Source organism: Zosterops lateralis, assembly GCF_965231275.1.
Source record: "Zosterops lateralis genome assembly, chromosome: 1".
NCBI classification, from domain to species: Eukaryota; Metazoa; Chordata; class Aves; order Passeriformes; family Zosteropidae; genus Zosterops; species Zosterops lateralis.
Window position 1 is genome coordinate 93,278,619 of NC_139762.1, and position 24,489 is coordinate 93,303,107.

The 24,489-nt window shown below is 36.3% G+C and overlaps 2 protein-coding genes across 20 annotated transcripts in view; one reads left to right on the forward strand and one right to left on the reverse strand.

The window, feature by feature from the left end:
* Positions 1–3,338, forward strand: part of MBP (myelin basic protein) — a 109,879-nt gene extending 106,541 nt beyond the window's left edge. For all 15 annotated transcript variants that reach the window (XM_083885035.1, XM_083885022.1, XM_083885031.1 and 12 more), the window contains one exon: positions 1,583–3,338. In XM_083885035.1, the coding sequence (XP_083741161.1) occupies positions 1,583–1,639 (57 nt within the window). In that variant the 3' untranslated portion in view covers positions 1,640–3,338. The remainder of the gene's footprint in view (positions 1–1,582) is intronic.
* A 1,562-nt stretch (positions 3,339–4,900) lies between these two features.
* Positions 4,901–24,489, reverse strand: part of ZNF236 (zinc finger protein 236) — a 73,618-nt gene continuing 54,029 nt past the window's right edge. Inside the window, exons 24-33 of one of the 5 annotated variants that reach the window (XM_083865042.1) lie at positions 22,988–23,103; positions 21,515–21,755; positions 20,635–20,814; positions 20,045–20,197; positions 19,248–19,438; positions 17,475–17,606; positions 16,020–16,217; positions 10,250–10,379; positions 7,207–7,383; positions 4,902–6,775 (exon numbers count right to left, since the gene is read on the reverse strand). In XM_083865042.1, the coding sequence (XP_083721168.1) occupies positions 6,648–6,775; positions 7,207–7,383; positions 10,250–10,379; positions 16,020–16,217; positions 17,475–17,606; positions 19,248–19,438; positions 20,045–20,197; positions 20,635–20,814; positions 21,515–21,755; positions 22,988–23,103 (1,646 nt within the window). In that variant the 3' untranslated portion in view covers positions 4,902–6,647. Of the gene's footprint in view, positions 6,776–7,206; positions 7,384–10,249; positions 10,380–11,334; positions 11,422–16,019; positions 16,218–17,474; positions 17,607–19,247; positions 19,439–20,044; positions 20,198–20,634; positions 20,815–21,514; positions 21,756–22,987; positions 23,134–24,489 lie in introns of those variants that run through there. The other 4 variants (XM_083865041.1, XM_083865044.1, XM_083865043.1 and 1 more) reach the window with 4 other exon arrangements.

Here is a 24,489-nt window from a genome sequence, read left to right on the forward strand (position 1 = left end):
ATCTCCTTAAAGCTTCTGAGGGAATTAGATTTGTATGGATAAACCAAAAGCGTTCTTTTGTGGCTTAGGGACTACTCACATGATAGGACACAAAGGTAAAAATACACAGTTCATGGCCATCAGGAAAGAAGGTAAGTCCACAATGTCCCACAAAGACCTGCACCAGGATCAGTGTTGTTACTGAATACAAAAATGATCTGGAATACCTAAGACAAAGGAGATGACACAGCTCATTGCTGCTAAATTATTTAGGATAGTGAAAATGAAAGAGAACTGATAAACTGCAGAAAAGGGTAGTACAGGGCAGTTCTGGACACATATCTGGATGCAGTAACAACTTCAGCAGTCCCTGCTTGTTGCCACCCCAGGTGGGAGAACTCCTACAATGTGTCAGTATCACAACTTACAAAACCACAAAGTGGGACAAATTAGAAAGCTGTCATATTAGAAATAAACATTTGGTCAGATTATCTTTAGTCTGGTTCAATTCCCCATTTCAAGGCACAGCACAGCCACAACAACACAGGCAATAATTGAGAACAGAACAGGGTTTAAAAAAGATCAGTTGTGAGGATTTTTCACATTCTATGTCAGGAAATAGACACATGAAAAGCACACTACATCCACTGGTAGATACTTTAGGGAAGACTGTATTTTCCCTCAAAGGCAATGATGGCAGTGAATTCATAACAAATCACCCAGTGCACTATTTGCACATGAAGATGCCATCAACAGTCAGCTTCAAGTCAGAAGGTCTGAGATCCTTAGCAGAGCCGATCATTTCAGCCTCTTACTATTCCTCTCTGCAACAGAAGATGTAACAGTGCCTTCATCTGCAGCAAAAAACATATTTTTCCTATTAAACAGTTTAGGTCTTATATTTCCCATTGTACAGTTGTTTTCCAAATAAATGCAGCACTAAGTGGCAGCACAAAAACTTCAAGGAAGTAATAGGAATTCTTATGTTGCAATTTGAGAAAAGGAATGATCTCTTCAGAGGCTCAGGTAAAAATCAAACACATTTTAAGTCTTCACACTGTGCACTTAGTAGTTTTAGTGGGGTTCAGGTACATCAACTATTCTATGGCTATATATTGACATTATTTGTAAAATTTCATCCTTTCAACATCTGAAAATACACATTAATGATCTCTCATGAAATTTAACATTCTCTTATTTGCATATTTATCACAGCTATTTTAGCTTAGATTTATATATTTTTATATATATATATATATCTGAGAGATACATACACCAGTTTTACTTTTTAGATAACCTTTTCCCAGCCATTATAATTTCTGGAACTTTGATACAAGTTTTTTCAGGCCCATTTGATTTAGACTCTTTGTTTACAGCAGGAGGCATAAATTACTATTTCTTTATATAGTCAATGAAAATCAATCTTCTCTTTGAAGTGAAGATCCCACTAATATTTAGTGATATACTAGAGGCAACTGCATGCTATTTTCATTAGATAGTATTCAAAATTTTGTCATACTTACAACACATTGATGTTTTTCAATGCAGAGCCCCAAACATATATTAATTTCTAATTAATGCAACTCTGTTCTTCCCTCCACAGGGAGGCTCTGGGTCCCGACCTGGATCGCGGTCTGGTTCCCCCATTGCTAGGCGCTGAAGCTCCAAGACGCCATCCAAGGATCATGTACTCTGCTTCATAATATAACTGCCTTAAAATTAGTAACAGCTGTCACAATTACCTAGATAGATGCAATCCATTACTTAATGCCAGTTAGTTTCTGCATGCAGTAGATGACACAAACTTCTATTGGCAATCCCTGAGCAACAGTTGAATGAAAGGAACATAAAAAAGTAGCTTTGCTAGATGTTTTCCTTATTTTATATGAAGTAACAAGATCTCTGACTTTACCCATTCTTCTTCAGGATGCCCTAACTGTATGCTGGACTCCTTTATTTCTCCCCAAGCACCTAATTTAAGCTCAACTCTTCTGGTTTCGTTTTAGTGAACATCAGAATTACAAATAAAGAGCTATAATGTCTTGGATACTGAGCACTGCTGTTAATGAATTTTTGAGACACTGATGTTAGAAACAAAAAAAACCCCAACATGTGCAGAAGTTGTGAGGACTGTTTATCCAAATTTTCTTTTTTTGTTGTTTTGTTTTGTTTTAATCTTCCTTCTCTCACTCACAGAATAATTTATTTTCATAACAGGATTAGGCAGTCATGGAAAGGTTTATCAAACATTGGGAGTTCAAGGCATGTGAAGTGTGGGAGGGGGCAGATGTTGAAGAATCAATACGATGTGGAGCAATAGCAATAAGGAAATTCTTTCCATACCATGAATTGCTGATTGCATCCAAACCATTAGAATAAAGAGTAGATGAGGGAGAGAAAGAGGATTTCAAATTTGAGTTAGACTAATGTTACAAAACAAGGGAGATTCCCAGAGAAACATCTAAGACTGCACACGTGACCACTGGATGTCACTGGTGCTTCACATAAACTCTGCTGCAACAGCATTAACTTCGCAGCACAATAAGTAAATAAGCATATAAACAAAAAAAGTCTAATTTCCGAAAGAAAGCCCTTCAGTACTGGTATCTTAGATAGTCCTGCACATCTCACATTAGATTTCTTGGTATTGCAGCAGTGTTATATTTGATTGGCTCATCTTTTACCTGAGTAACATCTGGATGCCTATTAAGGGCAGTACACCAAAGCAAATTCATAGTAAACTACTGTGAACATTTAACTGTTGTATTGTAGTTGCCTCGTAGAAATAAATTATAGCTTAGTTAGATTTAGATAGGAATTGTTCACAAATTACTAAAATGAATGTGTGGAGATGGTATTTCCAACCACACTTAGGGAAATAAAAGGCTCTTCTGAATTGCACTGTTTTATTACTTAAACTTACCATTTCTTCAAACTGTCATCTAAGTGTCAGATTAATTATTTTATATTTCAGTTTTAGCCTATGCACTGTAGACTACAGTTAGTGCTTCCTAGGTTGAAACAGCATTCCTAATAAGTGCCCAGTAAAAGTTACCTATAAGTATATATGTTAATTGCATTTCACATCTAAATCTATTGTAGGTTTAAATCAGTGTCCATTAATATGAAACAATGGAAGATGAGATGATAGAAAATACATAGAGACTAAAGAAAACAAAACTGCCAAAATTATTAAGCAGACACACATATTACATCTATTATCTTCGTTGGTTGCTATGTGTATTTTTCTATTGTAGCTTCATTCAGATGTATACTCTGCAACATAATAGTTGATTTAATTTGAACACATATTGTTCTTATAGGAACACAGCTTTTAAAAATAGTCACTTGAAATAAAGTAATCAACTTGAAATGAAACTTGGGCCAGTTTTCTTTTTTACAAAGGAAAAGGATATATATATATATATTTAGGTCTGTTTGGTTTATTCCCCCCTTCCCAACTCCCCCCCACAGAGTTAATGAATAATATTCAGACCCTGCACATAGATTTCTAGTGACATTGCATGGCTCAGAAGACTGACAATAGGACACAAGAATTACGGAATGCCAGTGTCTACAGAGTGACAGCTACAGGCCAGAGTGATATTACAAGGCATAAAATATCTATGAACAGGCAATAAAAACCAGCCCCCTTCTCATGAGCAATTGTGTGCAAATGGCCCTCAAAAATATGAAAGAATATTTAAGGTAAAAACCACAGAGAAATATATCTTTCAAAATACTGCACTGTAGAGTAACAGAATTTAACCAAAACTTCTTCCTTGCCTTCATTCCTCTTCTTTCCCTTCAGTCATCTCTCTCAGAGGATCAGAAGTGGCTTTTTTGGACTTAATTCCTTTAGAGAAATACGTACAGTACTTGAAAACATTGTTTTACCAACAAAAGATTAAAACTTAGCCTGAAATTTATTCTTTTAGTTACAGACTAGTAGTTTTGATGAAAACCAGGAGTTTAAATGGCCATTTGATTTGTAAGCAAAGGATTTTTCCTGAAACAGAAATGCACAACCAATACCAGGAGTGCATAATTTAATGTACTGAAGGAACAGACATGAACCAAAAGAAATTGTGAGCAGACACAAGCGAAAAACCCCACGGCTAGCACAAGCCTACTCCTGCATTAAACCAGAAAGAACAGAGGCTGTCCCAAGCACTGTTCATTTACCCACTATACAATGTGGCACTTCAAGCACTCGTCAGAACAAGAGTTCTGCTTCCTTAAATAATACGTCTGCTTTAACACTGCTTTTGAAAATATCAACATATTGGTTACCTTGTCTGTATTTGTTCTGAACATCAACACATGCACTGCTCTGAAAAGCTCCAACTCAATCTTAACAAGGCTGCAAAAACTTCTGTCAAGACACTTGAAGTTCATGGGGGAAGAGGATGCAGGGAAGCAAATCAAAAACAATGTTAAAAAGAAATTTTTTAGAAGTCTATTACTGTAGCTGAAATGATTTCCAAGTGCTGGAGGAGTAGCAAATTGAATTCAGGAAAAAAATGTCAGCTGATTCCATAACTCACACTATTTAACACTGCTTGCTACAGACTCACTGCCTCTAACCAAGGTGTAACACTTTGAGAAGTGACCCTTTAAAAATGCCACCTTTTTACTCATGAGATCAGCTTTTAGGTTGTGTGTACCAAGTATCAAAGAATCATTAAATTGTCTGGCTTGGAAGGGACCTTAAAGATCACCTAGTTCCAAGACCTCTGTGCATTTATACAGTATTCCCTCAAATAAGAGGGGAAAAAAGTTCATATATGGTACATGCAACACAGCACATTTTGCTCTGTTTATTTGCACTGTTTATTACAGATAAACAGTGTGCTATGCCTTGAGGCCAGACAACTGTAAAATATAACGTCTTTCTTCAACAGCTGAAACACTCACAGGCTGCCTGGAAGGGAAGGCACTACTGGAAGCACTTTATTCTTTACATCCAATATTCAAACATGCACTTCTGTAAACAAAGTTTTTCCAGTCTCCTAGAATCCAGAATCATATACTTAAAAAATACACGAAACAGAATTTGGAAAAAAGTAATATTATTTAGCATGTTTTTCAATTAAATATTCCACATAACAAAAGTGTTATTTTCATGTCACCAACTATATTACTTATATACATATGCTGAACAGTTAACAAAAGAATTAAGAGATGCCCTATCAAAACCAACAGCCATTTGCTTCAGCAATCTGAAATAACTAGTTTGTATCATAGACAGAATATAGACAATATTTACAGAAAAGGGCTTTTTGGATCTGAGAACAATTATCTTTTAGAAAGTAAATTAAAGTCCAGGTCTGAATTATAGTACAACATATCCACCACTGATCTAGAAGTACTTGTGGCAACCAAACAGATGAACTCCTTGCAACTGGGATTAGTATTTACAAAATATACTGACTGGCCACACAGAGGCTCATAAACTTTAAATATATATATATACATATATAAGCACACATATATATATCTATATATATGTAACATAAATAAAATTCAAAAGAACAAGGCAAAAATAAGGAAACAGCTTCTGTCTTTGGAATGTCTAACAGACAACTATGCTTTTACTCCAGTGTTTCTTTGCTATGAATATACTTAACAAATGGCACCTTTGAAAGCAATACTCAGTCAGCTAGGTAGTTTTGCTGAAACAATGACTTAAACAACAAATAAATGTAACATATTTCCAAAATCCACAAAGAAAATGATAAAGAATTTACAGATTCAAAATGATAACTGTTTACAGCACTGGGAAACATTGTATAGTATAGGTGACCTAGTGTGCACCTAACTTTCTCACTGCCAGCACAAAATTGAACTTGTTTACCTCACAGATTTAGTATATGGCTGTTTTCCACAGATACTGAGATATGGACCTGCTGACCCAGTACAGCAAACAACAACAGAGGCTTTTACTGGAACTTTTTCTCATTAGGATTCTTTTTAAGTAATTATTGCCAAGTCCAAAACATCAAGACTTTTACTGCAAAAACTAACATTTATCTGCCTCTGTGGTTGGAATGAAAATGAACATGCTCCCTCTCAAGAGTTTAACTCAAGAAATGCCATGAGCTTGCAGTATTTTATTTTTTTCCAACAAATTCTCAAAATGCACTAAAAAAAGAAAGCTTTCAAAAGAAATACAGCCTTTACCTGTGCTTTGTAAGGAAAAAAAAACCAAGGGCAAAACTCCACTATTTTATACTGCATGCATCATCAACTGCAACACTTCATTTCCAATCTCAATTATTTCTTTAAACACATTAAAAAAATAGTTGACTGACAGTTTCATGATTTTCTTGTGAAGTTATTCATCTCCATTAAAAATGGGAATCATTCTATTATGATAGAAAGTTCCAGTTTATTTTTAAATAGATATACTGACTGTGAATTCAAAGATGAAACTGTATACATTATTACCTGAGTTCATTGATTCACAGACAACTTAGCACAGATCAAATTAAGTTTTCCCAATATTCTTCTACAAGCTTAAAAAAAGAATTCATCCTTTAGGTAACTTTTGTAAATAATTAAAAACCCTCTAATTTATTATTCTATTGTTAGTATCTTCAATGGTTGAAGCTTTAACTGTAAAGTTCAAGTGCCAGAAACATTTTTAACTTTCAAATTTCAAGGTGTTATCGAAAAACATTGCCTATACTTTGCCATTCATTTGAAGATTCTTGTACCACTTCTTCTAAATTCAAAGCACGACTAATGTCTTCTCCTTCTTGTTCTTGGTGACTCGCAGGCTCTTGTACAGGACCTACCAAGGTACAAGAGAAAAACGCAAGTGAGTATGATTTGGTGTAAGAAAAATGCAAATATAGCACTTGGGAATAAAGGAATCAGGATGGGAACAGTATTATAACGATTACTTCAGATACTGTAAATTCATTAGATGGTCTTGGAAAAAACTTTTTAAAAAATCTAATGTATTATTTTGCTTTCCTAGAATAATTTTTCAACTCTGTATTTCTGTACACAGGGGTCCACATAAAAAACAAGGAACCATAAAAACCAACAAATTAATGTTTCAACCTGATGTTTGTGTTGCATGTGCAACTCTTAGCTCACCAACTCTGGTCTTTGGCTATTAGTGCTTGATTCCTCAATAACTTAAGGGAAGTGCTCTGTGCTCTCCTAACAAAACACATGGATTCCTTCCCTCAGCAGTACTACCACCATGCTACGTACCAGTGTAACCATGAGCCCGTTTCATATGCAGTTTCATATTGCTTTTCTGTGTAAATCCCATTGCACAGTAATCACATTTATAAGGTTTCTCTCCTGTGTGCCTTTTCATGTGGACTTTAAGAGCACTCTTCTGGTTAAATGCCTTTTCACACAATGTACACTGAAATGGTCGTTCCCCTTTATAAGAAAGAAAAACGTATTTCATAATTTTTCCTTTTAAGATTGAAATACAGTTTGGAATTCAGTAAAAACTATCAAGATGATCTAGAAATGAAATAGACATCATCATTTTCCTTGAAACTTTCTCCAAACAGTGCTATAGCTAGTCTGCAAACATTGTCAGCAAAAATCTCAAATTAAATGTCAGAATAGTTATAGAAGTACTAAATCACTGATATTATCTTTCCTATCCAATTTATCACCTAGGTAAGTTATTTAACAGAGGTAGAAAAAAAAATCAATTTACCAATTTGACTTTTCTGTACTCAAGGAAACCATCACCTTTTTACATCATGCAGAGTAGTGCAGATAAAGACACGTACTAGAATTAACAAAACTGATGCCTTTAAGAAACTAAAAAGTCAAATATGTTAACAAAGAAAGTGTCCTGGTAATTCTACATAGGACTTGTGGCCTCCTATGCCAACAGCAACTAGTGATTCCCATATCTCAGCAGAAGAGGCTTATTGTTCCAATTTTGCCAGAATACTACTGATTTCCAACTATAAATACAAGAATGTATTAACTTAAAAATATTTTAAAATTTAAAAATACCTAATTTTCAAAAGCAGACTTTTGCTTCAACACTCAACACTACAACCTCTGACATAAACACATTGTATGTCATTAAGGACTTCTAAAAGCACTTTCTAAGATACTCCTTGTTATTAGCACAATGAAGCACAAGCAGGAGTAAAAACACTTTTCCAAATTCTTCCTTACAGGACCAATAAACCATTCATTACCTGTATGTTAGTGGTCCCATCTGCATGCCAAATCCAACCTCTCAGACAATCAACAGAAGGTCCTTTAAAGCACACAAATTTTCTTTCTATTTTTGTTAACAACTTTTTCACTAGTTTCGAGAGAAATCTAGGCTTCCTCAAGATTCCTTTTGATTCCATTTTTTTAATTCAGTGAAGGTGAACAGCATTTTTGATGCAATGGATTACCACACCGATATGGGTAGAACTGGAAGCAACTGCTTCCCTCTAATTTCAACATTTCAGGAAATTACTCTTCACTGATAAATCCTAAATAACCAGATATTTAGAGATATTCAGAGAAATAACGAGTTTTCCTTCTGGCCATTGATTCAGTAGGTGTTACCCATTAGAAATGGTTAAAAATGTTTAGTTAAGATAAAGTCACAAACACTCTCTCAAAGACAAGAACAGTATCTTTATGGAAACAAGTCGGTTTAGATTTAGATTAACCTTTCCTATAGTTTATGTAAGTGTATCCACCAAAATACTTCTGTGCAGCACATTTTCACTCTTTTAGTCTCAAGTGATTTCTAAAACAACACATTCTCTTCTGAAAGAATTACAATCATATGGATTGACTTACTGTTGCATGAAATTCTTGAAACACAAAAATGAATATGAATTTAGCAAGGTCTGTTACAGCCTAGCACATGAGCCCCCTAGTACAAAAACCCCAAAAATATCTCAATATCTAATCACTCAGGATTTACTGAGTGAATTACAAGTTATTCCAAAACAGAAAGAACTCTTCCTATGATGGTGAAGATTTATGAGAAACAGATCAATAAAGGGACTCTGCTTTGTTCTCAGCCTCTCTGAAGTGCTCTGTGCCTATTACAATAGGGCAGCTGCACGAAATGAAACAACTCGTAGTCTTTCCTGCTTCCTGCGTATTTTGTGGAACCCTTAAACTAGGTGAGAATAACGTTTTCAAGAGTCTGTGTTATTTAAGTCAGTTTTGCAAAAAGCAAATTATTGGTGGTATTTTAATCTCCTTGGATTTTAACTCCTGCTTCTCTTTTCCTACTCTGGTAGAACCAGAATGTTTCTTTCTAATACAGTAACCACAAAACAGCTTGATTCTGGGGAAAGAGAAAGCTCTGGTTGACTCACTCTAAGAGAGAGTCAACCTTTTGAGGGAATTCTATTCTATAGCACATTCAGCCAAATTCATTGGTCCCCTCCAGCTCAGTAGAAACACAGATAACTTTCCCCCATCCTCTTTGAGTTTAGCAGTCATGACAGCTCTTTATTGGTAGCAGTGGTAGGGAAAGGAAAGAACTCATTTCAGCAAAATGATTCCTGTATTTAGAACTCATGCTCTTAAGAATGTTTGTCAGGCACAGGAGGCAACAGGGAGGGCAGCTGGGCTATCATCCTATGTACAGCTTTCAACTTATAGCAGGGCAGAAGCTACAACCTGAAAAGCACTTACATCACAGAAAATGAGGGCTCCCTAGGAGAAGTCAATATAGACTTTTTATAGATTAGCTGTAGAAGAAAATAATAGAAGTGGAGTATGTAGAAAATAACACAACAAATTAAAGCACTGGCATTAGAAACAGATGACCTGTGGAAGTAACTCAGTGACAATGAAGCAGTGCATACAGCAGTCAATATCACAGTCAAGCCCATCCCTTGTTTAACATCACTGAGCACATGCCCTCATTAGCACATTCTTCTATATGCTGTAGGATGATCATAACCAGTGTCTTTAAATCACTTCCAACAATGCTTTAAAATATGCTTTTATTAATCTGTTTCAAAGGGTGACAAACCTTTAGACACAATCTCATGCACTCACATTATCACTGCAGTACAGCCACTCCCAAAATATAGATCAGCTTAGAGAAGCAAATAAGTTTTTAAGTTTGCTGTTCCTCCTTTTAATTTCCAAACATTTGAGGTAAGAAATTTACTTAGTTTTTTAAAGCTTAAGTTGACATTTAAAAGCAGTTAGCTGAACGCATAAGCAAGGGCTCCAAACATAACACCCATAACATAACATAACAATTCATAAGAAAACCTCTCAAGATAAAAATAATTTCTGGTGTCACCTGTATGGATGCGACTGTGTCTCTCCAGCTGACTTGGCTTAGCGAAAGCTTTTTCACAAGTATCACACTTAAACACTCTAGGCTTCTGGGAACTCAATGAAGGTCCACCCTGATGGGTTTGCATGTGTTCCTAAGCCAGCATAGGAAAAAAAATAGTTTCAGACCATTTACAAAGACTTCAGTACTTAACTGAATAAATATAGTCACACCTTGAAGACAAAAGCAGAGGATCTTAGTCATCAGCAGACAAGCTGGAAGAAAATGGAAGCCTGCATTGTTTTTTTTCTTTTCAATGAGAGATTATTTTTGCATATCAACTCTCTCTAACCATCGGTATCTTTACACTTCTAAAAAGCTCCATCAATAACTGTATGTCTTTCTTTATGGAATACATTAGTCTCTTTACTAATTATCTGAAGCAAAATAAAATACAGAAAACTAAACCAGAGTTCTTTAAATGCTCTGTTTATCTACAAGAGGTATTTTGAAAACTGTGTATTATAAGCTAACATAGGATTTTTTTCCTCCTCTCTTCTACAGGATCCATCTCCCTCCTTGTCTGATATGTGGGTATTCCTCAGCACCTGAATTGGTAACACTGCCAAACTGCACAGACCTCAAAGAGGTAACTATCACAACATACACACACACAGCTGCACAATGGCAAGATGTAAACAGAACCACTTCACGATGGACTCTTAATTGAAAAAAACACCAGAAAATAAAATCACTAAGGTTCTTAACAGTAAGACGGCAGGATGTTTTATCTTCATGAAGAAGCATCAGTAACAGTTTTAATTTCAGTGGTTTTAAAACACTGATGCTGGGCCCAGATGTTTTGCAACTTAGGAGAGTATCTTATGATATCTATTAACTTTTTTCATTTTAAATTTATTTATTAATACCAATATAAAAATCAAATTACAAAAGAAAATAAATAAAAATATATATAACTAAAAAAGTCTAATCAAGAACTGTCTGTGAGATAATACTGAAAATACTTGTCCATTTTCTAAAATGTGTGTGGATATTCTTTTCTAGTCTATTTGATTACAGACTAAACTATTAATTAGTCTTTACTATACCTAAACAATAAGCCTTCTTGATGTCTATGAAGTCCTATTCCTCACTCCACGAACTGAAGCAAACTGTGTCTGCAGAATTTGTTTACACTGGAAAATCAGTGAGACAGTTACACGAAAGAATATTATTATCACAGTAATTATAATAATAATAGAGTATTATAGGGAAATAATATAAGGTCTTCTGAGAAAATAAGATATCTCTAAAAAACCCTTGCTTAGGTGGAAATAAACAAAATCTTTTGGTTTTATCTTGTTACTTACCCCCTCAAGCATTGAAATGGTGGAAGCATATGACCTACTTCAGAAAAATTATCTGAAGCTGGTTGCTTCTTCCTTCCACCACAAAACCCGAACAAAAAACCAAACAAAACCAAACCTCCAAATCCCAACAACCCCCACCCCATCTTTGACTTGAAAGCAAACAACATATCATCCAGATAGCCCTATAAAACTTTCTGTCAACTTTCTCTGAAGAAACAGTTTGTGATGCAACTCTGTTCCACTGATCTGTGAACCTTTTATACTTTTCCTGTAAAATAAATATATTTTTGAAAATAGTTCATGGAAATGCAACATTCTGAAGTGCAATCATCTCTTTATAGACATTATTAGTATTTCACTGATTGTTCATGTGATGTTTTACTTTATTTGTCTAATTCTTATATTCTTCAGAGAGTAATTATCTTGGGGTAGCAAACAAGCATTATCTAATTTAAAAGTAAGACCAGGAAACCATCTTTGAAGTGGCTCATTCATTAGTATGCCACTCTTATACCCGATTGCTTCTGAAACATTAATTGTAACCACCTCTGAAAGTGTGGCAATAAAAAGTTTCTTTCATTCCATTCCATGGAACAAAGGCCTTTTTCCTTTCATCTTGGAATCATGGCAGTGCATTGTTTACTATCAACAGTCAGCTTCCAGATAGCTCTACTACAGAGCCACTTGAAATTGGATAGTTCAGCCTGTGCATATTTTAAGATTCTCCTCTCTGAAGCTGTAAAACAGGACAGTAACCCACATCAGAAGGGGAACTGAAGTCACTGGACTGAAAAGCCTTAACACTGGGGGTGGGTGGTGGAGGTGTTTGTGCATGATCTCTAAAGACAATTTTCTTGTGGATAATTGTGAGACTGCTGGTAATGACATTTTTGGAAAAAACCCCATACAGTTAAGTACTGGCATCTAAACACTGATACCCTTAACTCTTACTGGATTTTTCTGAAAAGCCTGAAGCTTGGTAGTGCCCTTAATATTTTTGGTGACCTCCAGAATTCTATCAGTATAAAATGAAGACCAGAGTAAGAGATCACTGAACTCTTCCCAAAATCCTAAGCCAAACCCCAATATTTATCTTTGAATTTGCTGTTAAAGGCTGCTCACAGCTGAAGCTGCTATTAACACATTGATAAAGAAAAGTCTGATGAGGGGTGGAATTTGATTTAGTACATGATGGTCCAGTGGTAAATGAAACTGTTCTTTAAGACCTTTAAGATCAAAGCCAACCATTAACCAGCACTGACAAGTCTACCACAAAACTCTGCCTCCTAAGACATTGTCCATAGTGCCCCATCTACACATCTTCTAAATACCTTTGGAGTTGGTGACTCGACAACTTCCGTTTACAGGCTGTGCCAGTGCATGAAAAGACTTTCAGTGAAGAATTTTTCCATATTTTGCAATCTAAACCTTCCCTAACACAACTGAGGTGATTTCCTCTTGTCCTATTGCTCATTACCCAGCAGAAGAGGCCAATCCCCACCTGGCCACAACCTCCTTTCAGGTAGTTGTAGAGAGTGTTACGTGACCCCCAGACTCCTTTTCTCCAGGCTAAACAACCCCAGCTTCCCTCAACTGCTCCTCCTAAGACTAGTGCTCCACATCTTTCACCAGCTCCACTGCCTTTCTCTGGACACACTCCAAAACCTCAATGTCCTTCTTCAACTGAAGGTCCAAAACTGAACACAGGATTTGAGATGCAGTGTTGCCAGTGCAAAGTAAAGAGGGACAGTCACTGCCCTGCTCCTGCTGGCCTCACTCTTGCTGATACAGGCCAGGTCACCATTGGCCTCCTGGGCACACACTGGCTCATGATCAACTGCTGTCAATCAGCAATTCCAGGTCCTTTTCCACCAGCAGCTTTCCAGCCACTCTGCCCCAGCCTGTAGCATTGCCTGGGGTTGTTGTGACCCAAGGGCAGGACCCAGCACTTGGCCTTGCTGAACCTCACACAACTGGCCTCAAGCCATTGATGCAGCCTGTCCAGATCCCTCTGCAGAGCCTTCCTGCCTCCAGCAGATCAACACTCCATCCAACTTGGTGTTGTCTACAAAATGACTGAGAGTGTACTTGATCCTCTTGTCCAGATCATTGATAAAGATATTAAATAGAACTGGTCCCAGTACTGAACCCTGGGGAGCACCACTTGTGACCAGCCATGAGCTGGATGTAATTCCATTCACCACCACTCTCTGAGCCTGGACATATAGCCAAATTTTTCCTAGCAAACAGTGAACCCATCCAAGCCATGTTGGTCAGTTCCTTCAGGAGAATGCTGTGGGAGGCAGTATCAAAGGCTTTGCTTAAGTCCAGGTAGACAACATCCACAGCCTTTTCCTCCTCCACTGAGCAAGTCACTTCCACAGGAAATCATGTTACTCAAGTAGGACCTGCTTTTCATGAACCCATATTGACTGTGCCTGATCACCTGGCTGTCCTGCATGTGCCAAATGATGGTGCTCAAGATGAGCTATTCCATAATCTTTCCTGGCACTGAGATCAGGCTGAAAGGCCAGTAGTTTCCCAGATCCTACTTCCAGCCCTTGTAGATGGGCATCACAGGTGCTAAGATCCAGTCAACTGGGACCTCCCTGGTTAGCCAGCACTGCTCATCATACATGACTGAACGTCGCTTGGCAAGCTCTTCTGACAGGTCCCTTGGTACCCTTGAGTGGATTCCATCCAGTCCTATAGACAACTTGTGCATGTCTAAGTGGTGTAGCTGGTCACTGACCATTCCCCCTACCTCCACTGAGATGGTTACGGCATCGCAGCACCAGCACAGGGACATTTCAAATGTGCTACAGTGTACTCAGCGCACTGGGGTAGAGCTTGTAGGGCCTTGCTGGCACATGAATCCTCAAACACTGGTGTGCTGCCCTCAAGCTTATCTCCAGCAAGTCTAGTTTTCTCCCTTCCTCCCTACAAATCTAGTTAAGATGATCTCTCTAAACAAGCCCTGCTAACTCCTCAGCAAAGATCTTTTCCCCTCTTTGAGACAAGTGTAACACATCTGCAGCAGGCCTGCTGTTGTGTAGACCAATCCATCATCTAAAACATCTTCCATCTAAAAATTCTGCTAGTGATGCCAGTTTCAGAGACAGTTATTGATCTGCCAGCTCTTCCTGCTTCTTCCTACACCACTCTCTGCAACTGGAAGGATAGAGGAGAAGATTACTTGTGCTTCTGATCCTTCAACAAGCTGTCCCAAGGCCCTGAAGTCTCTTGTGACTGCCCTTGAACTTCTTACTGCAACTTCAATTGCTGCCTTCCTGAAAAAACAGTTATGGATAATAATCTGAGGAACATACTAGGGTAGGAAGTTATCTTGTTATATCTTTAACCTGGGCCCAGTTCTAAGAAAACAAACTGAAGAGAGACTGATTTTTGGAATCTGTTATCATTACTTAGGAAAACAAGTATCAAGACTCTTTTGGGTTTTTTCCTGGAAAGTTTCTTCTAACTTGGAGGTTTTATTACAAAACACATTATATGATAGTTTCCAACAGTCTATCTAGCTGACAGACATGATCACTTCAAGGAGGTGAACTTCACAAAGAGGGTATATTTCATGAAAATATTATATCAAAGTGAAAAGAAATCTATTGAAGAGCTCTCCTAAAAGCTAATATAAATATAGAGATAATATAAAAGTAAATAAATACATTGCCTTTGGCTCCAAAAATTTCTTGCTATAAATTCTGGGAAGCTGGTAAAATTCTGGGCAACTAATATGTTTACTCTTTTCTTAAGGCTCTTTTTCAAATTACTTCCCTTAAGTATCTCTCAGAGGAAAAATGGCCCGAACAAAGCACTTGTCTAGTAGGGCCCAATATTCCTAACAGAAATATTCTACAATCCAATTAGAACTTAGGTATACCACTAATTTTTTTAAAAAAAGACTTGGAAGCATTAGGCTGTTCATAATCTAGAGAAAACAGAAAATATCACTAGACAACAGCAATAATGTAAGGACATTTTAAAACAAACGCTTCCTCTATCACTTGTACTCACATGACAGAGCATCTACAAATGAAATGGTAAGACTCTAAAGCAGGTAACTTCCTGGGATACCAAAAGATTATCTGGAAATCAGGGTTAGCATTGATGATATTCACATGGAAATCAAGTAAGTGAAGTCTTTTCCTGACTCTACTACTTGCATGACAGGCATTAACATTTTTCACTCTGTAGTCAATATATGCATTAAAATCCTCTCCATGCTCCAGAAGAGACCTCTCTATCCGTGCATACATTATCACTTAGACTCCCTCTCTCAGATGCACACCTCTCACACTGTAAAGGGAAAGCAGAGACAAAGGGCTAATAGGTACCTTTTGGTAATATCACAGAAAAATCTAAAAGAAAAGGAGTTAAGAGAACAATCAACTGTTATTACCAAATACCTTGAGATGTGTTGCCCGTTTAAAGGCCTTATTGCAGATGGGGCAAACGTGTATTCGCTCCTTGCCATGAACCTCTTTGCAGTGGTGTGTCAGCATGGTGACTGAATAAAAGGTTTGGCTACACTCAAAACACTGGTGTCCACGAGTTTCTTTTTCTGCTTGACTGCTTTTAGTCACATTAGGGGAAACTTCTGTCACCTGTAACAATTTACAAATACACTATCGGGTAATTTCATTAATCACATCCACATTTGTTTATTTTTCAAAATCTACCTCAGCATGACAAATTTTTGGAGAGCATCTGCAAGCAACTTAGAGACACAAAAGAAGTCAGTTATATGTAAATATAAATTTCTATTTCATGGCTCTAAAGAATGGCACATGGATACATTTTAAGACAACAACACTAATAACTATGATCAAATTGACTTAACACATCATAAATAGAACGTGTGTATCTGTACTTTTCTACATTCAGTTTTATGCTCCTGAACATCTCTGATGATCCTCGATTTGCCACCAAACAAAAGTCAAAGCCAAAAACATTTCAGACAGAAAAAAAATTATTTCTAATTTGTAGAGGAGAAGAGTATTTTCTGTTTGTTTAACTTCTTTATTGGGGATTCTATTTTCATAAGGAAGTAAAGCTCTACCACTAGAAGTACTGAAACAAACAAAATTTGATAGAATTGGATGGTAGCGTGCTGCATTATTGTTTGAATTAGTGAGAACTGCCTGGGAAAAGTACTTTCTTCAGATAATTTAATACCAAATTCCTTTTTAATACCAAATTCAACTATCTAGATACAGAACAAACTTGAGTACAGTAACATAGAAAGCAACAAAAAGTCACCATCTGCCTCTCCCATTTCTCCTATTTTACAGCTTGCCCTACCAGGCTGGTTGAAAACATTCATTCTGCCTTCAAGAAAACAAGTCTGAACCACTTTTTCTAATACCAAAACTGTATTACTTATGTAGAAGTTTCAATTGTGATTCAAAGGTATAAGAAGTTGCAAGGACTTTATGTTGCACCATCACTAAAACAACTTGGATACAGAAAGGGAATGTAAAAAGTGTACCAATAGGTGCTATTTTTTCCTCACAGCTCCAAAATGTATCTATTTTTATTATCTAAATACCAACTTACTTGGAAATTTTTGGAGCAGTCTCTGTTGAGTACATGATTATGTGATTTGTAGAAAGAAACACATTATTAATCACATTTCTTTTTTGTGTGCATGTATACATATATATATCTATAAGAAAATGGGTTTTAATTCAAGATTTAAAACATAATCTGGGTGACTAGGAAGTCATAGAGAACCTCTTCCCAAAATCCTTGTTTGGGAATGACATCAGCCTTCATAATTCAAGACAGAAAGAAATTATTTCAGTATTTTGATTAAATGAAAGTCCTTTACCACAAAAGATACTGAAATGTATAGTATTTACCTGATATGCTATTTCATCAGAGTTTGCAGGTTCTGAATGGGGTGTATGGCTCACCAGTATGACTTGCTGTGATCCTGATCCACTTTGGCTAGCAAGACTGGAATCTGTGAGTATAGCAGGGAACTGCTGACCCTGTTAGAAAGGGGAGCACAAAAAAAAAAATTCATTTTAAAAGCTTATTTAAAAAGTTTATTTAAAAGTATTTAAACGGCTAACTGTAGTAATGTAAGTTTTCCCACCTCAACAGTACTTGTCTCTTTGCTTTAGAAAGAAACATTTCAGAATCTGATCTGAACAAATGCGAATGTTTTTCCTCCTTTTCTCCTTTAAATTTACATCTAAGCATTTAAGGGTAACAACAGCTGGAAGTTTGTAAGACTAAATTCAGTTCTGATTAATTTTTACCAGCCTTGCATGAAATGCTGAATGTTTTAGTCTTCTGTTGCCTTTCTTTAACCCCTGTATTCTGCTCTCCTGCATGGTCTTCCCGCAGTGCCTTCCTTTATTTAAATTTATTGATTAAAGACACTTCCAAGCCCCATGAAATCATGAAACAAAATCACTACTTAGGATATATGATTACGAATATCTTAGTACTTTATTTCTACACTACTTTTAATGATTTTTCAATTTTCCCATGAAACACAGTTCTTTTACATACTACCTGTTTATTCACTATGATTTCTTGCAACATAAACTGTGTTTGCATAGCTATTATTATTCTTCAGTGTTTCAATTTTATTTATGCTTGTCTTAACAGGACGTACTGGATCTTATTAATAAACAGCAACACTGCCAAATGTAATCACTTAAATTATTAGAAAGCCTGACATGAAACCATGTTCTGCTTTGTTACTCTCTGATACCAGAAATCACAAACATATAATAAGAATTATTTAAGAAATCTTTTCTTTCTTTCCCCAGAGCAAAACTGCAGAGGGGAGCATAGAACTTTGCTTAACTGGTTTTAATCACAGTACATGCAAAATAAACAGCATTTAATTTGTATACATTTACACATTTAACTCAGGTCAAAAAGTAAATAAAACTCAATCTAAACGTAGTTAAACCAAGAAAATAGAAGACACAGCCCAAGTTTTCAGATGTAAAACCTACATTAAAATGTCAACCAGACAACCCATTTTCACTCTGTATTTTAATATTATTTTTAATTTTTTATTATTATAAATAATAATAATAATAATAATTTTTTATTATTTTATCTCCCAACTCTATATATTTATTTGACAATATGTCTTTGGCTCTTGATCACACCAAGAAGCTAATAATAAGGTTACTGGGGAGATGACAGTCCATACAGTACCATTTTAATAAAATTTCTTATAATGCCACCTGTTGTTGAAGATAGTCAATTAAATTCTGTCCTGTTCCTTGCTGTGAAAAGAACTGCCACAACTGCTGTTCAACTCTCCCATTCTCAAGTAGGAAAAGAAAAATTTACCATATGAAATAATATGTTTAGATGTACTAAGCTGTATTACTGAATAGTGACAATGAAGTACAAAGTCTAACACCAAATTCAAATTGTTCATTTAAAAGAACAAACAACCCTGCAAAATTTATCTGCACTTCTGTTCAAACAGTTCATGTTTCTAGATGCTATATATACATGGTTGACAGAGAGAAGGAAAATTAACTAAATTTTCAAATACTATGTATTTACAGGACAAAATTACTTTCTAAGCAAAATCTCCAATTCCTGCTTTCTAAGACAGAAACAAATTTACCTGTCAGTTCAGAAAAGCGTCTTACCTGTGAAGTGATATTAAGTGTAACTGCATCAAGACCACCTGACAACATTCCCTGAGTGTCAGCAAGAGTCAAAGTGACACTACCATCTCCTCCAACTCCTGATGAAGACATTACCAAATTCTGAGCAGAAACTGCAGACTGAGATATGGGTGTTGCTGGAGGAAGGTTTGTTCCCCCCGTTGTATTAAGTTCTGGATAATATGCAAAATGGTTTAAAAAAAAATCTGTTACATACATAAACTGAAAATTTATTTTAAGTGAACTTAGTAATTTCTGTTTCTCATTGCTAGGATTGTGGAATCAACAAAATCAGTTAAACAGCTAATCAATCAAGAACCTGAAGTTGTCAGTCAGATGATAAAATTAGAAAAAATACATTTAAATGTAGCTTGATGAACACAGTCTTGCACTCAGAGGTGGTCACGTGCATATACAAACATTTATAGGTTCATATACATACTTAAAATCTCAAACTTTGAGTACTAGAGCAAATTTGGTATTTTATCACTTCTGCAATGAAGGCATCAGGTTTTGTCATACTCTAGTTTATAGATATAATTCAATACTCCTCTAACTGCCTCTAAAGTACTAACTGAATACATGTCTTGTTTTCATTGTTTTCTTACTGTGTGGAATAAAGTTCATTTAAACTGATATAACAATTTAAAGCTTGTGAGAAAACACATAAAACCCTCAAAGTTTCTGAATCATGATGTGCAAGATTTTCTCATTTCCTTTTAATATTTACATTTTAAACAAAATATTATTTTCAATTAGAAAAATCATTGTATGCATACCTGGAGCATTTAGTGAAGGGCCCTGAGAAAGAAGCTGGTCATTGCTTATAGTTAATGTAGCACCTGTAGTCTGACTGCTGATGGTCGGTGCTGTCAGCCTTAAGCCAGTGTTCAGATCAGTGCTTCCAGAATTATGCTGAATAAGATCTTGGCCTGAATAGAATTAAGTCCTATTGTAACTGGAATCATCTCAACATTATTCTGCTACTATTCTTACAATAGATCATAAAATAATAAAAGTAGAAAATACAACCAAAATATAAAATTAATTTCTACACATGCAGATTTTTATGCAGCGGTTTGACATGTTTTTAATACAGATGTGATTATGCAAATCCAGGTACTAACAAGCTATAAAAATCCAGCTGTTAACTGAGGCTATAAATAAAAGAGTGAATCAATCTAACTTGTTCTCAAAGCAAATGTGTTTGGGTTTCAAATGTGGATTTGGGGAGCATCTTTTAAAGCTGATAAATGTAAGAAAAATACACCACGGGAAAACTGTGGACTGTGAAAATCCTTGTATCCTACTGTATAAGTACTTTAGAAACAGAGATCTGGTATCATTAAAGACTTTTAAAAACACAAACCCGATATTGTAAGAGTGATCTCTTGAGGACTTCCTGATGAGGTCGCAGTAGTAGAACCTGAAGCATGAGCTAGAACTTGACTCAAACTGGAATTATTTATGGTCAACATTATCTCATGTTGTCCATTTGTAGATGACACCATACCCTGTGAAGTCATGACTTGAGTAATGTCTTGTGCACCTAAATGAAAGTGGTAGAACAACAACAAAAAAATCCATGAATATCCTTTGGTGGCATTTTTGACATAACTTTTTAGAGCAATTTATACATTATTTTCTGAGCTACTATAATTGATGTAGGCAAGGGGAGATGCTAGAACTTGCAGTATAAATTTCTTTCACATCCAATTTATTCCTCTGCAGTTAATATCTTCAGAACGAAGATTTTGCATTTTGCTCAAAACTATGGAAGTTCTTAAGTATTTTCATTATATAAAATCAGAGAATGGCCTGGGTTCAAAGGGATCCTAAAGATCACATGGTTCCAACTCCCCTGTCATGGGCAGGGAGAACTTCCACTATACAAAGCTGCTCAATCCGTCATTCAACCTGGCCTTGAATACTTCCAGGATCCACAGCTCCTATGGGTAACCTGTTTCCAGTGCCTCACTCCTTTCACAGTAAAGAATTTCTTCCTAATATCTAATCTAAACCTACTCTCTAATTCACCTTCTGAAAAAATCTGTTTTAAGAAAGGGTAACACAGAGCTGTAAAATCTGCTGCAGATGCTCAAGCATCAAGAACTGCAAGTTTGTTTTATTAATATGAGGTGCTTGGTGAGAGGAGGGGGAGGCAGGTCGTGACATTTTTTTCACTGTGAGTAATACTCTGAGTAAAATTAAGAAACTGAACGCACAATAAAACTACTGACAGTGCTTACCGTTGGCGCTGGTTGTCAGCACAGACTCCTGCTCAGACAGGGATCCTATTGTCATGTTAGCAGATGTTACTGTGGGCTGCAAAGACAAGCCTGATATGGGCTGAATAACCACATTAGCTGGCACTGCATTTTCTGTTGCCTGGAGGGAGGGATTCTGTGGAGCCATGGTGGGATCTCCAGTGAGCTGCTGAGTGAGTAAATTACTCTGCTGTAATGTCTGTTGTAGGATACTTGGATCGATCTGAAAAACAAGTTTTTCAGCAATCAATCTGAAGTTAACAAACTGGGTTAAATGAATATTCTTAACCTAAGTCCAGAATATATATTTACTGCCTAGAGAGTAGATGAAGTGCTGAAAATTTATAATTAATGATTTAAAACTTAAATTTAGTTTCCACGTGTCTGTATACAACCAAGCTCTAAAGTGACTATGTAACCAGTCTATTTAGATTCACTTTCCCTCCTTTTCTTCAGCAAGATGTTTAGGAAATCATCATCAGTTATTTATCAGCATGCCTGCCCCCAGGTAAACACACTGCTGGCATTCTGTACTATCCTATTAGTGCATGTAATGCTTATCACTGTCTGAAAGCCTTTAAAGGTGAAAAGGCAGATAGCAGAGAGAAGATTGATACCAGAAACTGTTTCATTTTTCACCTCCTAGGGGTCATTAAGGTCTCATTTCCCAAGCCAACAGCTGTTCTCTATACTTAAAAGATAAGACATTTTCCTCTTCAGAGACGTTTAGCAGTTGAGAAAAACAAAATGAAAATGTCTTAATTTTATGCTAAAAACTCCTTGAGTTAGAGGGACTATGAACAACTCAATGCAACTCTGCAGATGTCCCTTCCCTGACCTTGGGGTTGTACCTGGTGACCTCCAGAGGGCTCCCCCAACATCAATAATTCTGTGCAACTGATCAAACACAGCCAAGTTCAAGAAAATCAGTGTTTCACACATCTCAAGAACTTTTAAATGCAATCATCTCACCTCTTTCTGTCATTCCTTTTACTAGCTCAGTGGGAATTCAAATTGTGAATTCAGCTATTAAAAGCTTGCAAAGTAACACAGTGCCTTATGTTTAGAAAAGAACACTCTGTGCAATAATTTGAGTTTGTTTTCAGGGTGGGTGGGTGTGTGCCTTTTGGGGGTTGGATGGGAACCTAAAGTACTTTTGAAGTGTAAAGATAAAATACAATTAAAAGAAAAAAATACATATTTTAAAGCAGTCTGTCAAAATTCATGAGTGGTAAAAAAACCTGAAAAAAAATGAAAACAAAAGAAACCAAACCAGGAAAACAACCCACTGTGCAGCTATTTTTAAAGTCTTCTAACATTGTAAAAGTGATACAGTATGTTACTAGCTCACTCAACTCAAAGGAACTCTTCCAGAATTATGTAAGCTCTGTAAACTTTCTTGAGCCCTCAAGTGACTGCAGAATTATTAAAAGCAAGGAACGGTGAGCAACTTACCTGTAATGTTATGTTGTTAATACCAGTGGCATCTATTCCAGAAATCTGAACATTTTGTCCAACCAGATTAGCAGCAAGTTGTAACTGTATTCCTTCAAGAGTGGCCAAGCTACCATCTGTCAAGGACACAGTTAAGTCACCTCCAGCTACCAAAGAAAACAGTTATATTGTAATGTTTTTATTTACCATTACTGGCTACCTTTCAGTGTGCTTATTTTTATAAATTAAATCAATATAAAAGCTACATACACACACATTTATTTATGACATGAAAGATAATTTCAAGTGTATAATTTGATTATAAAGTAATCTGACTGCCTGTTTTAAAACTTCATCAATTCCATGGGATCGAAGGATTGCTATTTCGGCACTAGCTAGTGACTTACATAACAAGAACCCCTCCAGAGTAGCATTGGAAATCTGGAGAAATTTGGTTTAGATTTCCTCGAGTGTGATGCACCTAAACAAAGCACCACACAGCGAGGATATTTACATTCTGACTCAGAATATACGCATGAAAAGTTACTGCTACATTTTGCACAGCACAGACATGGTTTAGTGTCAAACTGTGGAAGTTCATCCTCTGTATTTACATGGATGAAAATAAAGGTGCATTAGCAATTGAAATCCAAAAGTCTTTAGAACATGAAAGGTTCAAATTTCAAAAGTTGAATAGGTCACCTCTATAAAAGGTTTTGAGAGAATATATGGAAAAAGTCATCTTGTGTTTGCCGTACTTTCTTCTCCAAACATCTTGAGTATGATCAACCAGTTTCCTTTGGTTGATGCTTCAAAAACACCTATCCTTCCCCTTCTTCAGAGCTCTTTAGTATAATAAATCTGGTTTACGATGCACCCAGAAAACATCTGCTCTGGCCAAAATCCACACTGCCAGTCTCAATTTAAGGTCTCTTTCCAGGATATCTGGACAAGCTAAACACTCCTTATGTTCAAAAATCCAAGCAAACATCAACTGATATTTCATCACAGGTTTTATCACTAACTGTGCCCGTCAAATAACATCAGTATCTTTTGAACACAAACAATTCGTTGGTTTTGTTCAACACTTTAGGTCACATCAGGTAAGCTGGAATTGCTGCAGTTAAATATGAGACTGATATAATATTCTGAATTTGTGGACATACCTGCAAAATCACAGACATGAAAAAAATGCCAAAGCACATAAAATCAAAGTCTCACTTTCAGAAATGACAGTCCAAGACCCACAATTTAAATAGTACATTTGACAGTATCAAGGCAGGTCTCCAGACACCTTAACACTATTCTGCTCTTGAAATTGTCCCTGCCCCAAGTTTACCTGAGCATTTACACAAACATTGGGTCAGTGAGCACTTACACAAAAAATACCTGAAAAAAAATTAGAAATTAGCAAGGATCATTCTCAAAAGGTCACTTTCTTGCAACACGAAGCATGCTAGGTATTCTGTGCCAGCCTCAAAGAATGGCCTGTGGCACATTTAAAGTGCTAATGCAGCTGCAGT